General features: G+C 47.2%; 1 protein-coding gene across 8 annotated transcripts; it reads right to left on the minus strand.

The window, feature by feature from the left end:
• Positions 1 to 536: 536 nt before the first annotated feature.
• Positions 537 to 27,610, minus strand: SLC31A1 (solute carrier family 31 member 1). Of its 8 annotated transcripts, none has more exons than XM_082775535.1 (7): positions 27,576 to 27,594; positions 16,435 to 16,583; positions 12,535 to 12,595; positions 7,904 to 8,019; positions 5,667 to 5,739; positions 5,107 to 5,275; positions 537 to 4,410 (listed from the first exon to the last, which is right to left on the minus strand). In XM_082775535.1, exons 4-7 carry the CDS (start codon positions 8,012 to 8,014, stop codon positions 4,209 to 4,211), a joined length of 555 nt encoding a protein of 184 aa, XP_082631661.1. In that variant the 5' UTR covers positions 8,015 to 8,019; positions 12,535 to 12,595; positions 16,435 to 16,583; positions 27,576 to 27,594; the 3' UTR covers positions 537 to 4,208. The 8 variants fall into 8 exon arrangements, with proteins under 8 accessions (XP_082631661.1, XP_082631659.1, XP_082631660.1 ...); XM_082775533.1 differs by lacking the exon at positions 27,576 to 27,594 and adding an exon at positions 17,316 to 17,425 and having other exon boundaries at positions 16,435 to 16,588; XM_082775534.1 differs by lacking the exon at positions 27,576 to 27,594 and adding an exon at positions 17,102 to 17,213 and having other exon boundaries at positions 16,435 to 16,588.
• Positions 27,611 to 27,651: the final 41 nt, after the last annotated feature.

Below are 27,651 nucleotides of genomic sequence, written 5' to 3' on the forward strand. Positions count from 1 at the left end.
TGTGGGTGGGAGACTGCTGTTCCTTGCTGTATACAGACAGCTGCTATGCCCCAAGTAGGCTCATCTTTACAGCTCCCCAAAGTTCACATCCTTTGACTCCCTCTGCACCAGAAAGCAGATACAAGGGGCATCAATTCCCTCTTTCTAGCTCAGTTTTCCCTACACTCTGCTAAGTTTAACGGGACTGAAACAACTGGATTACGCTCACACCAGTAGCTTCCCACATTGCTGTTCTAGCAGCTTCAGGGCTTACTGATCATGGCAGGGGCAGGCTCAGGGGATGCTGCTCCTTACTCGGCTCCCCAGGTACAGTGAGATGGGCACTCGTCCCCTGCTCCTCACTTGCACTGTCACAGCTGGCACAGAAGAGTCATGCCAGAGAAAAGGGGCTGGGGCAGTCCAGGGCACAGTTTTCTGGCGCTGGTAGAGCAGACACTTACTCTTGGAGATGCGTTCTGAATGTTTCAGTAAAGCTGCTGGCCTTCACCTCAGCTGCAGTCTCTGCATTGAAGATTGTTTCTAAAGCACACATCCACCACAGTAAAATGCAATCTATTTTATTGGTTAATTATATACAGGAGACTTGATATGCACAGTAACATTAGACAAGTTACCTCCACAAAAAGCAAGAGTAAAATCAAAAGTGACAGTCCGCTGTAAACAAAACTATACATCCTGTTGGATCTGTTGGCACTGGCTCCAGCCCAACTGAAAAGGCACTCCAAGAAAAACAGAAGCCAGCTGATGAACGCAGCCTGGATACTTTGTGCACTTCTTCCAAGATGATAATCCAGAGGCACAGCGTGTGGAGACTGAGTATCAGGGTGCGATCAAAGACAGACACAGGACATCACATTCTAAGCATGCTACATGTGTTGACATATGAGTTTAATTTACTCGAGTCTAATAATCATTAGAGTCCTCACCTCCCTCCAAGCACTGCTCGATGCGAGTTTAGTGTTAACATCAAGACAATTTAAATACAGCCAGCATAAAGGCTGGGACTGCACCAAAAGCATTCAGCGCAAGTCATCGCTGGGAGGCCGGGTTTTGCTCAGTCTGGGAGGGCAAACAGCAGGCTGGGCCAAGAGCATGGCAGCCGGTGGAGGCTGGAGGATCAGAGGGAGGCTGGGACACGGGGAGGTAGGTGGCTTGTCTGGATTGTCAACATTTAACCAAAGAAAGCATGGCCAGAGCTGGGATTACAGATGTCCCTCTCCCAGTTGTGCCTCTCTGCATCAGCTAGCTCAGCAGCACAGAGGGTGCCAAGGGAGCAGAGCTACGGGCAACAGTCCCCACCGCAGACAGCACGTTGCCTGAGTGCCATCTTCTCTCCTGACACCTCCTCTTCAGGCCTTCCCTTGTGCACCTCACCCAAAGCCCCTGATGTTCACGTCGTGATGCTCATGAGCTGCTGGAAGGCAGCTGGGGCACCTGCTTTGGAGACTTCAGCCCAGTTTCCTGCTAAGTCAGCGTCACTTCGCTCTGCGTGCCGGAGAAAGCCGTGCGCACTCTCCTGTACGGGGTGGGCAGGGATGACTTCAAAACCAGAGGTGTTCATCCACAAGGCAGAAACAATGCAAGGGAGGTGACATGTACAGTGATGCAGAACTGAATTTGTATCCTAAAAGCCACAGCAATTGCATGATCCTCAAGTCACCTATCTGATCGTTTCAATCAGAGAATTCACGTCTGGTCACTTGAATGCAAAAGGTGGCTAAAAAGCTTCAGTGACAGCAAGATCTGGCCAAGCAAAGGCTTTATTTTACAGAAAGACATAGCAAGAGGTATATGAATTACCTAGTGTCAACACACAAAGCCACTGTACCCTATAATCACACATCCCTGTAACGGCAACAGCCCCAGCTTGTTCACGAGACCAAATGTAGAGGTGTTGAAACCCTTCAGGGATGAGGTCTCCGCAGCGCAAGGCTTTCAAAACACAAACAGCCAACTCCAGCATGTAACTGCTTCACGTTTCTCTGACAAGCACTAAGATGTCCACACGGCTCTCCCATAGGGATTGGAAGGGTATGTTTGCCCCTCTCACAGAGGAACACGACTCCCAAAGGGCACAGAAGATCTTTACTCCGTGACTGATGCAGAGAGAGGGCACCAGGCTACCTGTGACTTCTGCAGCCTGCTACAGACACAACTCTCTCCAAAGACCTGACTGGGGAAGAGCTTAGCCTGTCTCTCATCAGGAGATTGCCACAATTTTTTCCATGAAAATAGCTTTACTTCTTTCACCCAGAAGCAAATTTGTTACTGAAAGAAGCTATTCAGAAGCCTGAGCTTGCTTTTAATTCATCTCCTTCTGCTCTGTATTTGCACTGCCCAAAGAAAACAAGATGACCAAATAAATACCTGGCGTCATCCACAGGAAGGTTGACTTTAGGTGGTGCAATTCAAGACCCGGCAGGACGCCAGGTAGCGGCAGTAACAGGCTTCCTGCTGCCATTCAGAGGGTGAGCTCTGCTGGTGGTAGCGTCAGCAGCACAGCGAGGAATCCGTACATACAGGAAGGGGCTGTGCTCCGTAAGGCATACAGGACAGAGAAACCTCTTCACAAAGATCAGCTTTCCTTATGTAGCTACTCTTAACAGCACAACTAGTAGCATCTTTGGAGGGAAAAAAAAAAACAACAAACTGCTACCGAGTGTGCTCAGACACTTTGATCTCAAAAGCACTTCCTGTTCACGTGGCACATCCTAGTCATCAGCCTGAAAGCGGTGTCTGTTTTTCAGTGGCCTTCTGGAAATCTCACCGTCTTCCCTTTCAGCCAGTTACAGGCACAAAGAGAGCATCCTGGGCAGAACAGCTCCAGCTCTGCACCACATTCTAACTGCACAACATTCCCTACAACAAGGAGCAGTGTAATAAAAGTGCTAAACCGAAACTGCTCCTTGGAAAACCCAAAGTGTTTTCTGCACATCACCCATCCAGGAAGCTATCCTGTTTTGCTCATGAAATGTGTAAAGCTCATAGCACCAAATGGGAAGTTCTTTACTGTGCTACATGTATCCACTGCTGGCACTGTCAACTCCTGCACTTCCAACTAACAAAGTCACAGCGTGATTAAGACAAAGAGGAGTCATTTGCATTAGGAATATTTTTTAAATCAGCCCAAGCTGCTCCAAATTTCACCTGAGAATTAACTGAAGGCTGCTGTAATCCTATCTTTTCTTTCTTCACTTCCCTAAATCTCTCTTTTACAGAAACAAGGTTGTTTTCATTTCACTGAAGGAACAACCTTTCAGACACGTTATCCTTTAGCGTCAATAAATCATTTAGCTCTTGCTTCATTTACAGAATTAGTTTTAGTAAGCCAGAAGTCTAGCTCTAGATCCATCCAACGTGAAATCAATATGGGTTCATTGGTCTATTTAAAATCTGTTTGCCCTGTGAATACACAATTCTTGTTCTGCATCTACTCCATACATTTCCATGATTAGGAAGTGAAAGCAGCCAAACTGAAATGTTATCACTTGAAGCTGAGTAAAATCACTGGATGTATCAGAAGACTAGCAACACTTGTCATACTCTGATGGGCTTGGAGGACAGACTCCCCTAGACCCCCTGAAGCACTGGGGTCAAGGTACTCTCTTGCCAGGACAGACCTGAGTGTGTCTGATGTGCAGCACCAAGTCTTCCTCAGAGGCTGAGTCCTATGGAGCTCTGCCTTAGAAGGTGCCATTGGCCCCAAAGCCACAATGCCAGGAAGATCTCCTCCCCTGGCATTATGTACATATTAAAAAAAAAAAAAAAAAAAAGTAAAATAGCCATTCACACATGTAGGCTCCATTGGAAACTCTGATCTTTAGCTACTGTTCATAAAACCTTCACAGATGTACATTTACAATTTAAAAACAAAATGGTTGTTTTTTTTTAAAAAAAAAAAAAAAAAGAATAACCTCTACATTTCTGTCAGCCAACTAATTTCAATCACAGCATAATCTAAGACTAAAGCAAATCCTAGCCAACGGCTACCACGGGACCCTCAAGAGTCAACCCAGCTGCCAGCCTGCAGCATGGGGGAGCAGCATATTCCAGCTCCTCACATCCCTGCACCCCAGCTAGGAACTTGTGGTGAACTCCAGTTGATTTTCTTTGTATCTTTTCTTTCAGCTTAGGAATGATCCAGTCTACATGATGGCTGCATTTCAAGAGAGCAGTGGGATGGAGGGGCTTCTGGGCAGCGTCCAGTGTTAATGGCAGTGCTCAGTGATATCCACAACAACTGCCTTTTTCCAGCTGAAGAAGAAATAGCCCATCCCTGCCCCTGCTGCCACAGCTATGCAGAGGTATCCGTTGTACGTCATGAAGATCAGCATAAGGAAGTAACTGACCACGACTTGAATGATGTGCAGTACTGTCTGCAGGAGGTGAGGGAAGCTCAGCATCTGCTGCCTGACAACACAAAACCCAAAGAACAGTCAGCATCCGTGAGACGGAGATGGGAAAATGCACATTCCTTACAAGAAAACAGAGCTCAGGCTGATGAGATGCCAAGGTGGGCATGAAATGGCAGAGGAGATAAAGCAGGCTGGACATAAACTTTTGCATGCATTTGTCATTTGGACCTGCTTTTCCCCACAGAGTTAACTGACAGTTAATGAAATACAGTACTTGCTGGGAAGACAAAAGTTTTAGATGAGAAATAAAACTGAAGTTTATTTTAACCCCATTAAAAAGCAGAATTGCCTTTTTTCTTTCCTTTTTTTTTTTTTTTTTTTTTTTTTTTTTTTTTTTTTCCCTCTGAGAAGAGGCTTTGACTAGCTGTCAACAGGATGATTCTAAGGATTTTTTGTCAGGGTGGCTGGCGATAACACCCAAATTCTGTTTCTGGGAGCTCCCCAGATGTGTTCTTTTCGGCTTTGGAAAGAAATAATATTAATAAAAGCTCATCTGCATCCTTGCTGCTTTCCCTCTTTTGTCCTCCACCCTGAAGGCTGGCCAAGTCATTCAAGTGTCTAGCAGTGTCCAAGTCTGCAATTAATGAACTTTACAAAGAGTTATACTGACTGGAGAAAGTTTATTCTGTCACAATTTTTGCCTTTCTCAGGTGTTAAAAAGATTTGTCTTATAATGAAACGAGATTCTTACCCAACAGTTTTGTGCGTCTCCATCAAGATAGTGCCATTGGGACCTGGCACTGGCATGGAGTTGTAGCGAATGCTGACTTGGGATTTACGAAGCAGACATTCTCGGGCAATCTTAAGGCCTTCATAAAACATGGCTAGGAAGAAGACAGCCACAAAGGCACCAGCCATTTCTGACAAAAGAGGAAATGTTATTCTATCTGTGGAACACAAGATGTTTCCTTTAAAACGTGTCAGAAGAGACACCATACGATTCAACAATGTCACACTGCATGGCCTACAACAGGGCACTTGTGCACACACAAAGAGGTGGTAAATGTGAATTTAACTCACACACCAACTGGAATTTCATACATGAAATGAAACCATCAATCACTTTGGCTAGTAAGACTAGTAAAATTCTGAAACTACATGAACATCTTCCTCTTTTTTACCCCACAGATGCCATTTAAAATAGATTTGCTGTGGTGTGTCTGGATATTTTTGGCATAATAAAAAGTAATACCAGCAACCTTCATCAACCGCAAACATTTTATTTGGAATGGTCGAGACAGCATTACTAACCTCCAGGAGTATTGATTGTAAGTCCAGAAAACAGCAATGGCACATTCTCATAGCTGAAGTGGAAAGTCATTGCCTGTCCAAGACATAAAGACATCAAAATGAGCCTGAATAGTCCATGCTGAGATGGAGCTCACAAAATATTTAACAAAGGCTGTTGTATTACACCAAGAATTTAGATCATTTCAGTTGGTCACAAGATAGACAAAAAAACCTCTCTACTTTAACAGACACAAGCTAGCCATGGCTGAAGATGCTCCAGTTTCCAACTCTAGCTCTTTTAGGTAGTGTCCCTTGTCAAAAGGCATAATTCTTCAAGGTCCCTGCAGAGGAAAAGTGCCTTCTCTTTGCTTTTGCAGTTTGCTTTCTCTTCAGCATCAGTATCAATAGTAGTCAGGGACTGGGGATGTCTCTATGGAGCTCACCCTTGTCTCCCCATGACTACTCATGGGTTGGGGTACAGGGCGCTTACTTCTCCTCCCTGACCTCGTATGAGCTCTCACAGAGAAGGGCTGGTATAGCTGAATCCCCTGGCCCAATCCTGCACTGTGCCAGTTGATTATTGTCTCCCTACAGAACCCCCTAATACTCTAGGGGAGAAGGAGAGGCCTAAATGCATGTACAATAACGACTATTATACAGAGTGGGACCAGAGCTTCCCCTGGGTGAAAACAAGGGCTTCTGGACCTAGACAGAGAATGCTGTGGGAAGGGGAGACACCAGTGATCCCAGCTAAACTGCAGTTCGTGTCATCTTCCCATCCAGGTAAATACATTGCAGCTTAGCATGTTTTGAGCACAGCAGACATTCATGGCCCCAGAGCAGAGTGACTATGAAACACCAGTTTTTAAAATGAATTTAGTATCTTTACATTTATGCCAAAAAAAAAAAACACAAAAACAACACAAATCAAAGAGTGTTCAGCCTAATTCCATAAACCATAGCTGAAACAGGTATTGATACTTGGTACAAGTGAGGAATGGGAATATGCATTCATTGGCATGTATCCAGTTTATTATCCAGGATACTTTACCTATTTACTTCCTTCCCTGACCATCGTATGAGCAATGTCAACTCAAAATGTCGTGCACTTAATCAGACTTTTCAGCTGGCATGGTCCTGTAATTATCCGTTAAGATAAGCAAGTGATACTTGTAAAGAAACAGTAATTATACAAAAAGTAATAGATTGGAGAATGTCACTAATTAGCTGTAAGATCATATGAAGAGCTTCATGAGGAGCTCTTGAGACTCTTTTCCAGATATGCCATCGGTGATAAGGCAGGACTGTAAGCTCCACTGGGCTCTGTACGGGGCCATGTTCAGAAAGGGAAGGGTTCTCTAATCCTCTGCTCTCCTGCTGTGATACTGTGTGCAATAGAAGTAGCAGCAGTGCTGCTATTTGGGGCGTATGGCTGCCAGGCAAACTTTAACTGAAGGCTTACAAAATGCATTTCTGAATACATCCCTATTTTAGATTGAAATGCACGCTCCTCCCTCCCTTAAAAGCTTAAGCTCTATTTTAATAATCTCAAACTCACCCCAAAAGTATTTAGACAAGGGAGGAAGAGCTGATAAAGGCCCTAGAAGTGGCTACACACAATGACACAGATCCTACGGTCATCATGGAAACTACAAAGCTTCAGTGATGCCAGCATGCACAAGCCTGAACTTGCTTAAATCAAAGCCAGCTGGAGCAGCAGGACTCAGGAGCAGCCCACCCTTACTGCCAGTGTGGCAAAGAGCCCTGGTAGCAGTTTGCTCCCCAATCCCAGTGCGTGCCTAAAGTTCAGGAGAAAAAGGGCACAGAGTTTGCTTGCCTGCAGGTCAGCACAACCCACTGCAATAGCGTGCATTCCTCTCAGTGACGGTTACTGTTTTAGTTAACAACCCAGGCAAACTGCATCCACCTCTTTTTCTTGCAGGAAAATGCTCACTTTGAATTGCTGCCTTTAGCTTGCCAGAGAACTGATGCCAGGCTGGCTGCTAGAAAGGTTTTTGCAGGGAAGACCGCTTTGCCATAGGATCCCCAGCTCTGAAATACATTTCATGTTGCTTATCACCTCCTACCACTCTCACCACAGGAGAGCACAGTAGGGCCTGGGTTTAACTGGATTGATTCATGCCTTCTAAAGCTAAGCTAAACTTCCAGTTCTGAAGACAACAGTCTTCAAGATGACAAGTTACCCTGAACCACAGACAAGGAAAAACACTCCACTTCATGCTGACTGTGCTACTTACCATCATCATCATCCCAGATCCATGATCATGTCCCGAGGCTGCTGTAGTGTGGTGATGATCAGGATGCATGGTTGGCAACATGGAGCTGTTCATGTGGGAATCGTGAGACATCTTCACTACAGAGATAATCAAAAAGGCATGTGGAAAAATGAGACAAACAAAGGGGAAAATTATATGAAGCTCTTTTCTAAACAGAGGACAGTTTCTCTACTGCTGCTGCAAGAGAAAATAGTCTAAGCCACCAAGGTATCGCCTGAGAATAACTGTCTCTGGATAAACTCCTGGAGCATCCTCATGGTCCTGCACTCTGACTGCAAAGAACATACAGCAAAGCAAGCAGGAACATTTAAAGGAGGTGTGTCCCTCTCAGCTTTACATCATTGTGTTGCTGCACCATCCTAAACATACTTGCCAGAAGGGCAGCATAATGTGATTGAGGTAGCACATGGAGACAAGTGCTCAGCATAAAGGAACATTTCTTATCTGTAAGAGGAAGAAGTCTCTTCTCAATTGCAGTCATGCAAGAGGCAAAAATGTCTCATGCCCCTTTATAAATTGCATATACTAAAGGATCAGATTACAGTATTTCTCTTAATTGACAGTTATGCATTTTATTGGGAACATGTTTAACCAAGAAACGACGTTAGGTGGTACAAGACCTATCGCCAGGCAAAGGTCTACAATAGCCACAGGCAATCCAATTTCATTTCCATGAGCTTTACTTTGTCACATCTCCCCTCTAATCACATTACACACAATGAGAAAAACATTGAGAAGGCTGCCAGTCTAAATCCCTAATCAGGTTACTGCAAATCAGGTATGTCTGGACATGCTACGTTAAAAATAAAAATGCACCTAGTGGTTAGATGTGCCCAAGGCCCCTGCACTCTGCACCCTGCACAACCTGGGATGGAACCAGAAACAATTCTTGGTGTGCACTGAAAGTTCACCAGGTGGAAAGAGCATCAGGACAGAAAACAACCCGGGAATACCAGTCAGTCCTGAAACAACTGGATTCATCAGAGTGATGATCCAGGCAAAGACAACCCCAGCATAGTCCAGGTGAGATACCACTGAAGATAAGCACTGCTGCTGCTGTACTAGATCCTGTCTGGAGCACTCTGTAGCCTTCTGGTCCAGTCCACAAGTAAAATAAAGTGAAATCAAATCAAAATACAGACACTTTATCTGATTAAATTATTAAAAAAATAAGGGGGGGGGACTTCCTACTAGGTAAATCATCAGGAGCATTTATAACAGAGAAAAGAGCTTTAAAAGCTCTAAAAATCTAAGCTATTAAAAAGCTCAAAAAACCTAAACTAACTAGTTTAGAAAACTGAAGTACATTTGGTGTTTGAACAGATAGGTATGAATATATTTAGACCGGAAATCAGAAGTGAAACTCTAGAAAAGCTCTCCAAGCTGAAAGCAGAACTAGCAAGCAAACACCCAAACGGCAACCAGCTGATGGTGGAGCTGCTCCAGTTTGTGACAAAGACCTTATGGCAGAGCTGTGCAGGGACCACTGGGGGCCCGGGACATGACAGTCAGTGTGTCCTTGTGGACATCAGTGACAGGAGGTGGTCTCAGAAGGCTTTGGAGTTAAAGCAGAACAGCAACAAGAGAAGTTAAAGATTTGTGGGAGATAAGGAAGCAAAGTTAGCAGTGCTGGGGAGGAAAGCAAGGGGAAAGCAATTAACACTGAAATTAATGAATGAAAGTTTGTAGCATACCTCTTACTGCATCAGACTCCTCCACAATAACTTGCTCGGAAAATTAACTCATAGTATAAGCTACTGGCACTGGCTAAAAGCAGAATGTATTCCCTGCCCATAGTTCTAGTATTTCATGGCTATTCCACTTACCTCCCCCTTCGATCTGTGCTTAAATACAGAGACCAGAAAAAGAGCTCTGAAAAATGTTCAAGGAAAAAAAAAAAAAAAACAGAGACTAATGCAAGAAGCAGCTCACCTGACACGGACGGGCACTGCTGAAGGAAGCCCGCAGAGCAAATAGCGTGATTTTCACATAGTATAGCTTTAAAGCTCACTCTTTCTGAGAGTAAATGTTCAAGAGCTAGAACTGAAGTCCCAAAATACAAGCACTTGGAAAGGAAGCCTCTGTCAAGACACACAAGCTTCAAAATATCTTTTGCAGCAGAGAAGGAAGAGCAGCCAAGGTGGTTTATACCATGGGATCAAAGATAAGCGTGCCACAAGAGGAATGAAGTAATGTAAGAACCGCCCCTCTCCCCTGGCCAAAATCTCATCTCTCCTTCTTCTTTTAGTTGACTGATCCACAGCCTTTGCCCTGGCACTCTCAGCAGTGACTGCAGCCCCACCTCACCACTCATTCAGTTCAGAGCATTACGCTGCCACCAGACTCTGCAGGTCCCAATGCACTCCACAGAAGCCCCAGCTCTTTACTAGGTCAAAACTCCCTCCGTGGTTGGTTTGTGTCCAATTTTTCACTGATTTACTGCCACCGGTCTTCACAAAGACTGAAATAATGTAAGTCTTCTCTAGGTATTTACAGTGTATTTCCCTTGCAAACAACAAGGCCAGTACTTACAGCAGCTGCATGTGGCCGGGCAGCCTTTGCACGGCGTACGGAGCCTGCTGGCTGCTCACCTGCGTGGCTCCTTGCCCCCAGTCCCCTCAGTGCTCTGACACTGAGCCCACCCCCAACTGCAGTTACCAAACACTGAAAGATGTTCTGTGAGATCCTGAAAAGCATGGGGGATTAAGTTACTCAAGAGAAAATAGCCAAGATCGACCCTTCAGCCATCTTTCTGTTACTAAAGATAACCAATGTGTGGACACAACGCTGTTTAAAAATAAATCACTTCCAGCAGAACAACCCAGTACAGTAAGTCTCTGAGTTTTACATCTTAGCAGGTCTGTTTACCCTTGTCTCAGGGTAAAAAGCAGTATCTGGACAGCGGGAGCAATAGACTAATGCTAATATTTCAAGCTGCAAATCTCTGCTTTGCTTTTGCAGACTCCAAGAAACAAACTGCCTGACACGAGCTGTGCCTGTCACGAAAAGAAGGTCACCATTTTTAACAAGCCTGGTGCCATACCTAGCAAAAAACAAACACACCCTGGTTTCTGTTACAGCAAACTCTCTAAATAACTTTAGCCATGAACAAACCCAGCATTGCAGCAGCAGGTATTTTTGTCTGAATGGGTGACTTGATCTCCCAACCGGTGCCTGCTCCACATGTTTGCACAGAGGGAAAGAGGCGCTGGGGCGTGTTCCTGAGCACACCCCGGGCAGGGGACCAGGAACAGCCAGCGGCTGCACCAGGCTCCAGCACTTCTCTGTGTTTGCACACCTAAAGACCTCTCGGTGTACCTGTCTCCACGCTGCTCTGTTACCAGGGATGCACACATACAAGGATTTTTTGTTCCCTCCACAGTAATCTACCACATACAAAAACAAATAGGGTGGAACGGGGCAGAGGAATGAGGAAGTTCTTTCCGGGGCTTGATTCTTTCGCTTGTCCCAGGTCAGAGAAGCCACAGCCTCTGTTTCACGACCCCTTAAATTCTTAGGGAAGACAGCAAGACCCAGAGCTACACACAGCACCTCTCCTGCTTTAAGCTGTCACCTCAGAGCAGGACAGAGCTGAGCACACAGGCAGGCTGTGTTCACACAGAGCTTTGTGCCCCTCCGCTGCAGTGCCACTGTGGCAGCTCAGCAAACCAGGCTGGTTCCGGGGAATCACAGAAACCTACAGGCAGGAACAGGACCTGGCAACAATGAACTGTTAGCTCAGGTTCAGCACTGGGATTTACTTTCTCCCTCTGCCAACATTTCACCAGCGCTGCCTCACCTCACGCACAGAGGAAAGCTTTGGCAGTGGCTCCAGGGCACACAGAAGGGAAGGAAGACGGGTATCTTGTGCCAGTGCACAACAGAAAGAGTGGGAAAAGGAGCTGAGCCTGGTGAGAAGCCAAACACAAAGCAGGCTTCTCAAGCAGATCTCAGCCAGAAGACAACTGCCGTTACAACCTCTACAGTAGTTTCTCAATCTCTTGTGGCTCTGCTCTGGAAACAGTTAATCCAGAATCCTGTCAATTCATAGGAAATCACAGTTTTCTGCGGCAAACAGCCTTCCAGACACCCAAGGGAGACACACCTTTTACTACAGAGGACACACAGCAACATACAGGATACACAAACAGGACAGGCTCTGGGAAGAAAGGATCTGCCAAGCTCCCAGAAAGCGCTGTACAAGTCAGCTCAGTCTGAAACGCGGAGCATGAACAGAGTACCTCAGTCACATTCAAAAGGAATGAAGCCACTTTCCAAATCAGAAGTCTAACAGGATTAATAACGAAGCCCTAAATGAACACCCCTTCCAGCAGCAAACTCTCCCCTTCAGAACAGTGCCCCATCTTTCCCATGCCAGTTCTGAAAAAGCAAGAAATAAAACCAATTCCCCCGACTTTGCCCAAAAGCCTTAAAATACACCTCTTCAGCTTTCTTTACGCTAATTATTTGTTCAACAGAGGCTGCTCTGGCTGCTGTGACCCAGCGCAGCAAGCACACCAGCCCTGCCTACAGGAATAGCTCCTGCACAGCACCCCCGGATTTCTGCCCGAGCACAGCTGCGTGGTTCTTACCTAAGTGTCTCCAACAGCGTTTCTGATAGCGAGAACAGGGTCAGGGGGTCCTTCTCTCCTCCTAAACAAGAAGTGAAAAACATCTGGTAAGATTTACTGACAATTAAATGAAAGCACCCAAGAGAAAGCCAAGGGAAAAAGATTAAAAACGGCAAGTTGAAAAGGCAAAGATCTCTTGCCTGCACATCACGTACAGCGCCGTCCTGCATGACAAAGAAACGCTATGTACGAAAGACATGAGTCATGGAAAAGGCAACCCAAATTTCAGTGTTCTACTCACGGCAGTCCGGCTGGCAGGCTGTTTGAGTTACCCTGGCTCTGAGCTCGTGGCCTCAAGCCCAATCTTTTCTTTTTTTTTTTTTTTCCTCCCAAGTGCTGTAAATGGAGGTGGGATGGGACGCTGAGCGTCTGCACACGCTCCAGCACCACTCCCTGGCTCCAGCCGTGGTCAGCACCGAATGGTCTGAGCTAGTCAGCATAGGACCCGCGCTGCTGCTACTTCAGTCGGTTTCCTGGCAAACTTGACAACTTTAACTGCTTCTTTCCCAAACTGGCAGACTTCCTCCAGGATCCCAGGCTTAGCTTCAGAGCTGCTTAAAGGGACAAGGGGACAGCCAAGGGACAGCCAAATTCCACCTGTTGCTACTACAAGAGCACCCAGCAATGCCAGCCAGAGCCCTCCTGCGCCAAGCTGCACAGGCACACTTTAAAGATAAGGGGAACAAACAGATTGTTCTTCAGCAATTTACTGCAATGTGCTTTACAAATACGCACCGCTGCTCTCCAAAGCCAAAACTCCCCTCGGAGCTCTCCTCGTTGCAGTTTCAGCAACCCCAGGCTGAACTCGGATGCCCGAGGAGGGACTGACCCCACACACACACAGTTTGACCCCCATACCTCCCAACTGCATGCCTCTTTCCCCTTGCACAACTCCAGAAGAATGAACACTTACTTGTACATTAAGAATGTCAGCTATGTTCACAAGGTCACAGCAAAAATGTGTGGCTTGGCCTGGAGCTGTGTCACTACCTCAGAGTCCCACCCAGGAGCCTTCACCAGAAGTTTAGAACTTCCTAAAAGCTCGACACAGTAGAAGGAGTAAAGACAAGGAGCAAGGAAGAGAAGGGAACAGCTTCAGGAGGGAAGCTCCGTATGAAGGTTAGCTTGCCAGGCTGCCTTAGCTTGGATTTCCTGGGTTCTGTCCAGGACAGGAGAAGCTTGCAGACTGAATCAGTGGTCGAGCAGAAAGATACGCTGCGTGACACAGCGCACCTTCCACCTGTAAGCACCAGGCCCGTGGCTGCCTGTTGGTGCAGATGGGTTTCAGAAGGCTCAGAAGGAAGAAGACAGACAGTCTGGAGGATGTCCAGGCTCAGAAGGAAGAAGACAGACAGTCTGGAGGATGTCCAGCTCGAATCAGAGGGTGGAGTGCAGGATGGGATGGACAGAAGAAAAGCTCTACCAGCAGCACGCAGCGTGCAGCCTCAGGAGGAGACAGTGCCGGGGCAGCACGACACACAGAGGCTGGAAGCAGTCAGCAAGGGCATGAGGAGGGAGATGCAGCAGACCAGCAGCATGTGGAGAGCGGTTCTTCAGCAGCTACCAAGCACAAGTGGAAGAAAGGACTTTTACAAATACCCTAGGGGGCTGTTAGAATGCAGGGAGGGGAGAAAGCCATGTGGAAGAACTGATCCTCCGCCACCACCTCCACCAAGGACCCCAGCTGGAACCACTACAGCACAGCCATGGATGCTGGAGGGCACAGCAGGGCACCCAGCACCCCAAAATCACTTCGTTGCTCACGAACCATGCCTGAGACAGACGGCTTGCCCAGGCTGAGAGGGAACCTTCCTCAGACCACCCCGACAAACTCACTGACTGAGGCAGGATATGCAGGGAGAGCGAAGCAAAGCCTTGTGCCACCCACACAGGGAGCTTCAAGGGTGAACAATTAATCCAGAACTCAGCTCAGGCTCTCTGCAGAACAGCCAGATCCCACGGCTGGGGGCAATGATTACGCTCTGCAAGTACATGCCCCTTCCTCAGTGCCTGGGGGATCTCGGGGGGGGTCTTAGCAAAGCCCCCGAAGAGCCACGCCAAAAGCATAGTCGTTTTGCTGTTTTTCTCACACTTCATCTGAGCTGCAAAGCTCTATCCTTCAGGGCTCCTGGCTGCCACCGTTTGTTTGGTTTTTTCTTTCCAACTCTTAAGTTTCTTTCCCACATTCCACGCTTGTATCAATACCTATATGTTCCTCTCATTTTAGGGCTGCTCTTTCCCCAAGAGACAAAGGCTGCACCCTCCTGATGAAGCTGTCACGTTATAGTCCTGCACATCACAAAAACGAGTGGTCCAACACTGGAGCATGGATTCCCGCTGGGATGCTGGCTCGCACAGACTTCCTGGAGTTGCAAATCAGTTGGCAGCTCCGAGCAGCTATATACGTCAGTCAACTTTTAATTAAAATTAAGATTAGCAGAAGCTGATGAAGTATCAGCATTGGTCCTCTGTATTGAACCAAAGCAAGACCCACACGTACAGCTAAGGTAAAAACTGACTGCCTTCCCCCAGCATGATCCCTGTTACCAAAGGAGGGGCCAGAGCTCTTCCTCTTAACATGGCCCCAGCCACGTCCCTCTCGGGGAGTTTATTTTCATAGCAAACTTGTCTGATCACCTTCTGTTAGAGACCCTGCTTGATCTGCCTCCCTGCAAGGGAAAGGTCAGTCCTAAGCTCTCAGCTTATGCAGACTCCCCAGGAAATCTCTAAATCTTTGAACACAAAACAAAAAAAAAATGATCCGAGGACAAGCTGTTCTTTACAGGACAATGCACCAGACTGCACGAAGCAGAGTATCAGTCCACCCATGTCATTACTAATGGGCCCAGTGAAGTGGAAGGCAGCAGAAACAATCCTGCATAGCAAAAACACTGACTGTAAAACCCAAAACAGTGGAGGAAAGGCTAAGAAATGCTAGCAAGGGATCTGCACAGCCGGAGAAAATAACATTGAGTTAGGCAGCCTGAGCAACAGAGGGACTCCTCTGGTGGTGCTCAGCCACACTGAAACTGCAAGAGATGGAAAAGCAATACATGGTGGGCAACCACAGGCAGCACGGCAGAGCTGAGGAGTCCTTGCCAATGTTCTCCTGGCTGCAGCCTCACTCCTGCTACTGCAGTCTGCCAGTTACAGCCCCAGTTCACGCACACCTCCCATCAGGACCAGCACTGGTCCTCCAGTGCCTCACAGCGGGCCCCAAACCCCACCAGGCTGAAGTTCTGCTGGTGCTGGCCACTTCTCAGCCCCATCAGGCGAGCAGGTAAGCTTCCTTCCACTGAGATCACAGCCACGTTTAGCACGAGGCAACAGCACTAATGCCGTCACTCCTTGCTTTGTGCCTTGCTCTCACAAATCCAGGTCAGCAATGCACTGGGGGCGCATCAGCACAGGGATCAGCAGGAACTCCCCGCACCTACAGGAGAAGCCAGGACACACTCTCACATGGACTAACAAGCATTAAGGTTTGTTTTGAACGCAGAAATGCAATCTGAGAGAACTCTCCATGCTGAGCCCAACCTGGGGGTCACCACCCCCACCTGCTCCCCACCACCCTGGGAGGATCACCGCCTCTTCAGCACAGCAGCTCCCTGCGGTCCCCTGCGCCGTGCTACACGTGAAAACATTGCTGAAGGTGTGCGACAGGCTTTTGGACTGAGGAGACAGCAGCATGTATTCCTGCCTAGACCACAGTCATGCAGCTGAAAATAGAGCATCGCCCTGGCACTGAGAAATGCAAAAGCTCAGGAAGGGCACGACACCAGGAGAGCCGCTGGAATTGCACTTGGCAGCTCCTGTGAGCACCACAGGATGCAGGCTTGCAAAACACGGCGTGGTACTTGCCTTGTCTACAGGTGCTGGTTTCACAGACACCGCTGAGCACACATCTGCCACAAAAGGCTGGCTCGAGGGAGCTTTTTTTGGGTGATGGACAGATGCTGAAACCATCACGGTGCTGCCGATGGTTGGCGACCTGTGCACACACGCATGCACTGCTCTTATCCACACAAAGGACAGCCGGGCAGGAGGCGGTGACAAGTTTTGGAGAAAAAGATGTTAGAAACAGTATGAACTGCAGCATTCCAGTACACCAGCAATAACCTTCTACCATCCTGATAAAACACGAGTCCTTTAAACCTGAGTGATTCCAAATTAACGCAGAGACCCTGGTGGGGCAGTTTAAAGGATCCAAGCACATCCCAGCCTTGGCCTTCCTTGACAACCCCAGCCAGTGGGACTGTTCTGAGCTGAGCAAATCAAAAGTGCAGCTCAGGAAACAAAGCCCGGCCACCTTGGCCCAGTGGGCATACCCACTGACCAGAAGCAGAGGCCAGGAACAGAGCTGTCAGCGGCGCGCTGTTTTTTCACTGCTAACCCACAGCAGCAAACATCTCGGTCGGCATTCAGGAAAGGGGAGATGCTGCACCAGTGGGTGGCGACCCGGTGACAAAGGCGGTGCCAACTAAAGGCAGCCACAATCTCTTCAACAGTTCAAAGTCTGCCTGCTCACCTCTGAGGGCGCCGAGCCTTCCCGTCCCCTCACGGTACCGCTCCTGCCCTGGCAGAGCCGCAGCACCTCCACCCAGCCCAAAGCAAGGAGGTGCAGGTGCCATCGGGTGCCAGCGCAGAGCTTTTGTGCCCCTCCCGAGCAGCTTCTTCCCTTCTGTACATAGGCAGCACTGACCCACACCCACTTTCATTTCTCTATTTCTTCCATCACCGACCTTTCACATTCTGTATTTGCTCCGCGCTGTTTATTCCTCTCCTTTTTGCCAAGCAGTCACCCCTCTTTTCTGCCCCCCAAGGGCAGAGACGTGCCTGAGACCGAGGCACCTCACAGACACAGGGCCTGGGGAGTCAGCGCCAGCCCCACGGCTCCCGGAGCAGGGCAGCTGCCGCACCAAGGCTGTCCCGCTCATCTGGGTGTGCCACGGGATCACAAGCACCAAAAACTGACAGAGGATGCTCCGTTACCATTTCTTCCTAAAACTGCCAGGCTAAAGGGCTCCTCCACCAGGATTCCTCACAGCCAGCACCAACGCAGAGCTAGTACCAACAAGTCTCCATCAAAGGCCGTTCCCAGGAGGCATCTGCAGAAGAACTTCTTCAGCACTCCCTGTGCATGCCAAAGGCTTCTGAAGCAATTATCCCGAGACTGCAGTCTGGCAGGGCAATTTATCACAGCTCCATCTCTCCTCCTCAGATCATCAAGGGTATGAACCAGCAGCACAGTAACGCGTCCCCATCTCACAAAACGCCCAACACCCAGGGAACAGAAACCTGGAGGCCTCCCCTCGCCCCAGGGACCGAGCTGTATTTAAGCAGAGATAAGGCAGAGAGGTTAAATCCCAGTGGTTTAACAGGCCTTGGTGGGATGCCAGCATAGCTGAGCGCATTCTCACTGTACCTGACGTTCAGGCAGGACCCTTCTGCTAGAAACTTCTTGGCGCTTGCTGTCAGCCGGAGCGAGCGGCCCAGCCCTCCCTGCTGCCAGAGGAGGGCAACAGGACAGCAGCAGGGAGGAAGAAAGAAGAGAGCTGCCACATGACCCACACTTTCCAACATTACACAACTTCTTGAATAAATAGACACTTCCTTATCCTCGGCAGTGGTTTCTGCAGAGATGTTACACAACCGAGCCCGGGAATGGTGAGCAGTGAGATGCGATCCATGCGGCTTGAGAGCCGGGCATGTCCTGCTGCTTCGCCCCGTGCTGAGGGACTGCAGCGGGGCCTGAGCCTCGCGATACACTTCAAACACTTTTTAATCTAAAAAAACACAATCTATATTTGAAACCTTATTCTGACAGAGATATTAGATAACTTCTGCTTCCTGAACCTAGCTCTGAAGGAGTTGACATTCAACCCCTCTTCCTATTTTATATGTCCTAATCAAGGACAGCTTCTAGCATGGATTCTTCTATTTACAAGAGACTTTTGTTTTGATTTAATGATGGCAAAATTCACATCTGAAAAAATAAATCATAAAAAAAACCTTTTGTGTACAACCTTCTTCATTGTGTTCACTAATTTAGCACTCAGATTCTTGCAGGTTCATGCCACCTGCAGCACTGGTATGTATGAAAAGGAGAGAGCTTGCCTCACCCAAAAAGGGTGTCCCTGCCCAGAGGGTAAGGAATTGTATCATTGTTTGTGACCATTCAGTGGCCACACGTGGATGCCATCAATCCATAACGAACGCCGGACAAGGTACTGCTTGCAAGCTGGTATCTGATAAAGCATTGCTACATGGTTTGCTGAAGTGGAATACACACACCAGTATAAACACTATTAGCAGCTCTGACCAGCCCCAGCTAAAATGGTGCCTTCTAGTCTTAAATCCTGTAAAACTGTAAAATAATCTCAGGAGATACACAATGAAACTAGGAGCCAGCAAGCACATTCTCAAGTAAGCAAGCAAAATTTTCTGCAGTTGCAAAAATGCCGTGTGACTCAATGTGCCCTAAAAGTGCACTAGCTGGCCTTTAATACAGGTGAAACATTACTGATGTTATCTAGTGAGATCATAAATACCTTTGTCTCATGCAGACAGAACTAATGCACAAGGTAATAAAATGAATAGCATCATAAAATGAAGCCAAAAGTCCATCAACACAATTCAGAAGATTCACAGATCTTCCTCTACTTGACCTTACTGTTCCTGATGAGACATCAGGAGTGCTTGTGGTTGAATTTTTTCGTCACAGAACTGCTGAGGCCTAGGAGACCTCCTGAGATCATCTCATCTAACTTCCCAGCTCAGCTAGAGCAGCTTGCCTGCTCAGCACCTCATCACCACCTGGGCACTACAGCTGCGCGTGTAGTTTAATGCCCTGTACGTGCCAAGGACTCAGCAGTTCTCGCAGAGATGGGGAGGAGATGCTGCATGCTCTGGAGAGCAAAGGTTCTCCGATTGATGGACGTGGATCCAGATCAGCAGCCTAACTAAAAAGCTCCTGTTCTTAAACATTTCATCCTGGGAATCCTTTGGCAGAAAAGTCTTCCCTCCAGTCAACCCAGGCCATGTCTAAGGCACTGCAGTGGGAACAAAGACACTTTTAAGTGGATGGATCAGCTGACAGCAACTTAGCCATAGACACAAACCTGCACACACAGAAAACAGGCTTGGTTTTTCCCTTCGGATATTTTTCACCATCACAGCCAGTCTTAGGCCAGAAAGAGCCAGTAGCCACACAAGTTCTAAATTGGCTTTCAGGCTGTTTTGAGAATCTGGACAAGAAGAAAAGCACCCTCCAGAAGTCCTCATTAATCCACTTTTAGGAATCCACTCCACACATATGATATACCCATGTAAGCAATTCATACTTGTTTTTCCATCTCCAGTACTGCCACACACTCATCGCAGGGCAACACCTTCACTGAGCATTAGCTTCTACCACATGTGAAAGCTTCCTTGAATAAAAATCCCAGGAGCACATTTCGCTCTAATTTCTCCTCCCTTTCTTCTCATCCTTAAATGGCTGTTTGCCTACAGTTGCTCCTCAGGTGCGTGTCCGTACGCAGACACAGCATTTTAAGGCGGCCACTCAGCCGTCCGCCTCCCCTGGAGCTGTCATGCTGCAGCCCGTGCCAGACCTTGCCGCAACAGCCACGCGTGGTTGATGTCAGCTCACACGGGAACACGCTTGGGTTTCCAAGTCCTGGTCTGGCGTGTCAGGGTCACCTTTTAAACGTTGGCTTTTCACGAAACGACTAATAGTTTGCAAAACTATTTAGAAAACTATTTAGTTTTCCCTGCTTACAGAAGCGCAACGCATGCCTGCTCGTTTCACTCTCTGTCACCATCTATGACTCTGCCTCCGAACAAAATCTTGCTCTACCAGAGCTGAGGAACAAAGTATTTGGGGCTTCAATTGTCCAAAACATTGGTTTGTTTTGAGAAGCCTGAAGCTGTTTTTCAGCAAAATGCAAGGTGGAATGTATGTCACCATCAGCGAAATCCATGCTACTGTGCTTTTAATTAAGCCCAGGATGTTGATCTCTGGCTCGGCAGATGGTTAAGACCAAAATATACATCTCCAGAGGCACTTTCCCACTCTTGCTCTCTCATCTCAGGTAACAGCAAGAAGATGGAACATTTGACACACAAACAGTCATGTCAATCCTTGTAAGAGTTAGGGAAACAAATTCATTGCCCTAGTCCATAGAACAGAGCACCTCTACATTTTCACTTTGGGAGATGCAAAAATACAATCCCACCTTGAAGCTTTGTCACCTCAGCAGGGGAGAAGATCTGCGATACCAGGAAACAGGAAAGGGCCATGAAACCAAGCCATGCTCTGGGAAGGGACTTGCCTTTGGAAGAGTCAAGTAGTCTTGGTCTCATGACACTCTTCTGACAGGATTACCCCCAGGGTGTAGAAAGCTAGAAGTAATAGCAATCAACAGAGTTTTGATTCTAGCTCTGAGTGACGATAAACCACCCTGGGAATAAGCCTTAACACTGCCTTTTTCATCTAACTCTCAAATCCTTGGGCTGCCACAGAGCTGCTAATCCAAAGTAGAAATGATTCAGAGCTTAAAAAAAAAGAAAGAATCTGAGTACTTACTATTCCAGGGACAGATTTTCAATCTACTGCCTCCAGGCAAGCAGTCTTCTCCAAATGGGCTACAATCCTGAGACGGATCAAAGTTTCCAAACTTTCAGATAATGCTGACAAGCAGAATGCATATCATTATCTATAAAAAGGCTAATCATTAACTACTGCTCGGATTTAACTCTGATCACTTTTACTCCGCTTTAAACCTGTTTATTGCCTGACCCACAGCTAATTTCAAGCCAGACCTATTACCTGCAATCTGGTCAGTGGGGAATTCAGCTTCACCTTGGTAGGCAAAACCAGGGATAAAGGCTGAAGCAGCAGGGATTTGGGCTACATTCTACTCTGGGTGAAACCATCTCTCACAAAATATTGACAATCCCTATTGTTACAGCCAAAGATTTCATATAACCCAAGATAAATATTTGCCGCTCGACCTATGCAGCCCACAGAAGACAGAAGTCAATCATGTCAGGACCAGATGAAGGGCTGGGATGCTCACAGAAAGCTCCACGATAGCTAAAGTAACTCCCGAGTTTTCCTCACAAGACCTTTTCAAAAATGCACCGAGATTTTAGAACTCTGCCATTCTAAGACTGACTAAATGCGTTGTAGAGATGATTTTCAAACACACTGCAAAAAACATGTTTCAGATCTTCATTTGTCAGAGAAATTAGTGCTTTGCTTGCTTTTGGATATCGTTAACAGAACAAGCTGAGGTTCATTTAGTAGCTATTCCACAAAGAAGAAATGTGAAGCTTTCAGAGTTACAGGTCAGTTTTTAGGGTTTTAGAGGGGTGGCAAAAGATGACAATGAAGCAGATACACGATAAAATGTGCAGAAAGTCTTCAATGACACATCCTCGTCAAATACTGACTCTCTGACCTCTCTGATTAGTAGCTGGCATCAGCGATAGAAGAATAAATGTGACAAACAAGAAAAAGTTCAAGAAGCTCTACTGGGCTCTGCAATATAAATGCCTGTATTGTAAGCACAGTGGTTTCAAGAGCTGCATGAAAAGGAATCAGCTGGCAAGCAGCGCACATGATCCTACAATCGTGATGCACTGGAAAGTTTTACTTAATTCAGCAAACTAAGGAAAGTCGTATCATTGCCAAAAGGTATTTTTAAGCTATTTTGTATTCTGCCCATTTTGCTTCTCCACTAAAAAGTAGTATTAGACTTTATTATGCACAGAGCAGGATATTTTATAACTAAGGACACCACTTTGTGTTTATGCTCTGTATGAAGAAGGCTGCACAAAAATGGCTTTACAAGTACAACCAAACACACAGCAGGAACACAAAAAACTCTTTCCTTTGAATTATTTAGGCTTCAATTTGACAGTTTCTATAGCTTATTTCTCTGGCTTCCTTCAGTCTCAACTGACACCACCTTAAACATTATCTCACAAGGAAGTACTGAACCTTAATGTCTTATCCCAAGTTCACGACGGCCACCAAAGCTAATGGAAACCTGATTTGTATAAAACTCTCCTGGCAGAGAACCCAGAAATCATGACTCAGTCTCTCATTATCTCCATCAGACCAGGAGCTCAGATAAATATGGGAGCCATAAAAGAGTCAACCAAGAGAACCAGACCAATGCTCTAAGTTGTATTTCGCTTCCATAATATTCCATGGCTGGGTGTGTTCCTCAGGAGCTTGAGCTGCTACTTCCCTTATCACTTTGATGTCCAAAGGTTGACTTACCATATCGGAAACACGCAGGGTATCTTGCTGCCCTCCCACGGAGCACTGCCCTGACAGCAGCTGCTGCTGTCACGTCCTGAGGGCTGAAGGAGAATGAGCTGGGATCGCCTGCCTGCAGGGAGCACTGCCTTTGAGCCTGCTCCATTTGTTAGTGTTTTTCTTTCCCAAGTAAAGGATGCAAGCTGGAAAACGCAGGCAAGCTGTGACAATACATTGTCAAATCTCTATAGCACAAAGCCCTTCAGAGCAGAAAAAGTTAACTGAGGTAGTAACTGATTAAACAGATCCCTGGCTCTCAGCATTGCCTCTGTCCAGACACAACATGGAGAAACCCAGCCGGGAGCTGCGAGGAACTGTTGGGCTGCACCGTGCACCGAGGCTGGGCACTCAGACACCGAGCCCGCAAAGGGCTGCTCAGATATCCCACACAGAGCGTGTTCAGCGTCTGAAAGAAGCAGGCTGGGTCACAGGGACAAGCATCTCCTTCAGCAGCCTGGAGCTATTTGCTGTGAGGTTCTGCTTTTCAAACAGCTGCTTCTCCAAGCTCACAAAGCAGCAGGCTACCTGGAAGGCTACCGAGCGTAAGCTTGTAAGATGAGGAAGTGCACTGCATCTTGGAGGTGGCCTGAAAGTACCTAATCCTACAAATCCAAGTCTAATTAAATTACCTGTAACAAAGAAAAGCCTGTAAGTTTAAGTGTACGCACACCTTCCACCAAGGAGACACCTTAAGTCTTCAAAAAAAGAAAAAAAAGCTAAGACTGTCAAGCCTTCTCTTAGGCAAGTTAGCCAAAAGATCAGCTCAACATATCAAAAAGCTCATTTTCCAAGCTCACGCTCCTTGAGTACAGGAATGAGATTTGAATCTTTGATCCCTACTGAGCATGCATGGGAAAGGAGAGCTTTGTGAAGCGAAGCAGCTCCCTGAAGTCACAGGAGAGAACTTGGTGTTCTCGCTGTTGGCTGTACAGCAGCTGTATCCTCTTCACGGCGTTCTCCCAGCTTCGCAGGCCCGATATCGGGATGTGCTGAGCATCCAGTAAGAACTGGATGCTCAGCACATGAGCTTCCAGAAGAAGCTCAATCACTTGCAACGTTTTGGTCCATTATCCAGAAATACCATGCTCTGCTGTATTAATTTACACCAATATCAGAGCGAACGGATTGTATGCACGTAGACCTTTTTTAAACAGATTATAAATGGCTTCCACACCTGTGGTAAAACAATGACTGTGGGATTTGGTAATTTTATGTGTGCACAGTAAAAGAGAAAAAAAATAGATTTAAATTTAAAATATTTTTTCATATAAGCAATTGTTCCAGCCAGCAATCAGTTGCTCAAATGGAAAGGACTCTTGCAGATATGAACTGGTGAGAGAGAGGGAGGAAAAGACATCTTGTAAAATCCTTGCTGAGCAGATGGCAACCACAATTGGGGCAACAGAGAAGGAAAAGCATAAGAAGATATTTTATCACAGCCTCCCCCATCTAGACTTGGCTTCTAGACCAGAAAAGTCAAGTTCCAGGACCAAAACATGAAAGGTTTTAGAAAGTTAATTTGTAGTGCAACAAAACAGGAGTTTAATTTGCTTGCAATAACTAGTTCCATTATTCCCTGCATTAGCAGATTCCAGCTTTCAGCTGAAGAAAAGGTTAATGAAAAAATCATTGGTCTCAAGTCCCCTGGGACTTGCCTGGGAATATTTCCAGAAACTAGAATTGAAACAAAAGGCAATAGTACTCTATTAACTAAGATTCAATTTTCTTGAAAAAAACAAACAAACAACAACAAAAAAAACATTAACTAGACTGAGTCTTTTTCATCCTTCCCTAACAAAAAAGTGCCAAGACTCCCAGCAATTTCCTGGCAGATTCCTGGAGAAGTTCATGCTGGCAGTCTGCTTCAGCTCAACCTCACAAAATTCTGAGGCAGATTACTGCTAACTTTCAGCGTGACCTTCAGTCAAGTGTGGAGAAGGCAGGTCTCAGAGACATGAAATTTTCCTGCTGGGCAGAGGAGTCTTTATAGCAAATACAGAAGCCAAAAAGGAAAGGAGAAAATATTATGTTTTAGTTCAAAGAATACAAAAATTTTGTCTTCCCTCTGACCTAACATCTGACTGAAAAACAAGATCGCTGAAAGGAAGCTCCTTAGGGCACTGACTAAAGACTTACTGTGCGAATACGGCAGGTCTTCTCATCTATTTGTAGAAGACTGTTAAAGGTTAGTGTTCTCAGTGCCTTCCCTTCTCAAGAGTAAAACTCTCATCCAGGGATAGGGTATCTCACTCATCCAAAACTTGGAAGTTGCTCTGTAGAAGTGGGAATCAGAGAAGAATCCTTCCAAACCTTTTTTTGAGAAGAGAAAACAGCAGAGAGAAAAGAGGGAAGGGAAGGGAAGGGAAGGGAAGGGAAGGGAAGGGAAGGGAAGGGAAGGGAAGGGAAGGGAAGGGAAGGGAAGGGAAGGGAAGGGAAGGGAAGGGAAGGGAAGGGAAGGGAAGGGAAGGGAAGGGAAGGGAAGGGAAGGGAAGGGAAGGGAAGGGAAGGGAAGGGAAGGGAAGGGAAGGGAAGGGAAGGGAAGGGAAGGGAAGGGAAGGGAAGGGAAGGGAAGGGAAGGGAAGGCTTCTTGTCCTTGTGCCGCTGCAAGTCAGAATACCTGTCAGGGACCACACTTTTAAAACAAAAAAGCACACATGCAGAAGTGACCTGAAAAGCTGACTTAATTCTTCATCTTTACTGTAGCCTGGAGAAATTATTGTAATTATCCACCTATCTCAAAAGCTGCTCTAGATTAGAAATCCAACAGGAAATAAAAATAATTCTTTGTAACATCCAACAATTGGCAAAATCTCAGTAGAGAACAGCTGTATAAAATTTAGCAGTTCGTACAACAAAGTTGTGTGGGAGTGTACAGCCCCTCTGGAAATATTATTCTTTTCTATCCTTTTTTTTTTTTTTTTTTTGGGGGGGGGAAGAGAGGGGGAGAAGCAGGGAATGAAGTAAAAAATGCATAGTGCAGATTGAATCTACATAGCAAAAAGCATCACTTTAATTTTGTATCATGCAGCAGCTGGCTTCACCAAGGTATTCATGCTGCTCTGAAGCCAACACACATTTAAACGCTAATATTTACACATCATTTTCAATGCCCCACATTTTAAGGAAGGCTGAGGAAAAGTAGCACATAATCGAAACCTTCCAGAAAGTCTCAGAAAATGTTACATCAGAAGTAGTAAGAATCGGAGCAATTAAATTGAATCCTAACTTAGCCTACACAATCCCATATTGTTACTCATAAAAAATACTGCAGGAGCTTTACTTACTTCAGGCTCAAGCAGAGGCAAGTGAAGATCAAACAGATTAAAAGAAACTAATAAATACTTGTGAAGAGAGTTTAATCCACCCTTGCACAAAATACCACACTAGTAAGCATTCTGAAGCTTGGCATTTGAGCATGGACAGGAAAATTTGGTCTATGATTGTGAACTCGTGTGCAGCCACAAGCCCGCTGCAAGCTCATTTGCTGAAGAGGGCGATGAACAAAGCTTAAATTAATAAAAATGACAAGTGGTTAAGGATAGGCTTAGAAATGAGGCTTGCCTTAGTGCTGCAGTATGCATTTCTACCAGACTTTACCCCACTTCACTGAAATTAAGACTGTGCCAAATCCCAGTTTGGGAAAGCTCAGCTCAGGGGCTGTTCGTGGGACAGCAACCCTTGATCGTACCAGAACTTTCTTACTGTCTTCCTGATATCTAAATTAACCCTTGTACTTAAAAAAAAAAAAAAAACAAAAAAAAAAACAAAGGTTGGGTACACATGAATATTTTCAACAGGACTTATAACATTGGTGTTCTTAAGTCACTTGAAAATTAAATGCTAGTGCATCACTAAGCCTTATCCATACAGGTCTTCGCTCTTTAAAATATGCATCCTGACTACTGCAAACTTGACAGAAACCACGGAGGAGGCCGAGCACCAAATTCTCCCTTCACATCAGCAGCTCGGGACACCCACCCACACGAAGCTCACGTCCGCTGGCCACTTCCCGGTAGGCACGATCTGCTATTAGCAATTAACACCGAACTATTTATAAGGCAGCTATCACGCCTGTGTGTGTGTTTCGAACAGAAGCACGGGGTTTGTCCCTGTGCAGGTGTCACCGGCACAACACCGAGCCCTGCCCGCAGCGGCCGTTCCCTGCCTGCGGCTCTGCTCCCCCAACGAGCAAACCCCGCTGGGACCCGGCTCCGGGACACCCGGCCCTGGGGTTTCTGCTCTCAGCAGACCTGGGTTTGGGGTTTCTGCCTTTGGGGTCCCGGCGCCCTCCCGCCCGCAGCCCCCGGCGCCCCCGAGCGGCTCCGGCAGCCGCAGGGCCCCCGGGGGCCGCCGTGCCCGGCCTGTGGGCACCGCCCGGGCACGCACCGGGGCTCGGTGCCCGCTGCAAGGCCCGGTCCGGGCGGCTCCGACACCCGGCACCCGCCGCGGGGGTGCCAAGAGCCCCATGGGGCCGCCCCCCCCGACCCATACCGGACCCATACCGCACCCATACCGGACCCGTACCGCCCCCACCGCCTCCGCCGGGACCCCCCGGACCTCCCCGGTGCCCCCCAGACCCCGACCGAGCCCCCCCCGGGCGGCGGCACCTCCACCCCCCCCGCCCGCCCGCCCCCCTGAGGGAGCTGAGGGGGGGTCCGGCCTCGTCACTCACCGCGCGACCGCCACGAGGCCGGGCTGCCTCGCCCCGCCCCCTGCCCGCAGCGCCCGCTAAGCCCCGCCCCTTTCCC

The sequence above is a fragment of the Aythya marila genome (assembly GCF_965140915.1).
Source record: "Aythya marila genome assembly, chromosome: 19".
Classification (NCBI taxonomy): Eukaryota; Metazoa; Chordata; class Aves; order Anseriformes; family Anatidae; genus Aythya; species Aythya marila.

Bases quoted from the DNA above. Each gene is read 5' to 3' on its own strand.
- SLC31A1 (XM_082775536.1), bottom strand. From the start codon at position 8,014: ATGTCTCACGATTCCCACATGAACAGCTCCATGTTGCCAACCATGCAT. The intron at 5,740-7,903 runs GTAAGTAGCACA...TGTCTTGGACAG, and splicing joins GATCTGGGATGATGATGATG to GCAATGACTTTCCACTTCAG. The intron at 5,276-5,666 runs GTTAGTAATGCT...CTCTTTTGTCAG, and splicing joins TACAATCAATACTCCTGGAG to AAATGGCTGGTGCCTTTGTG.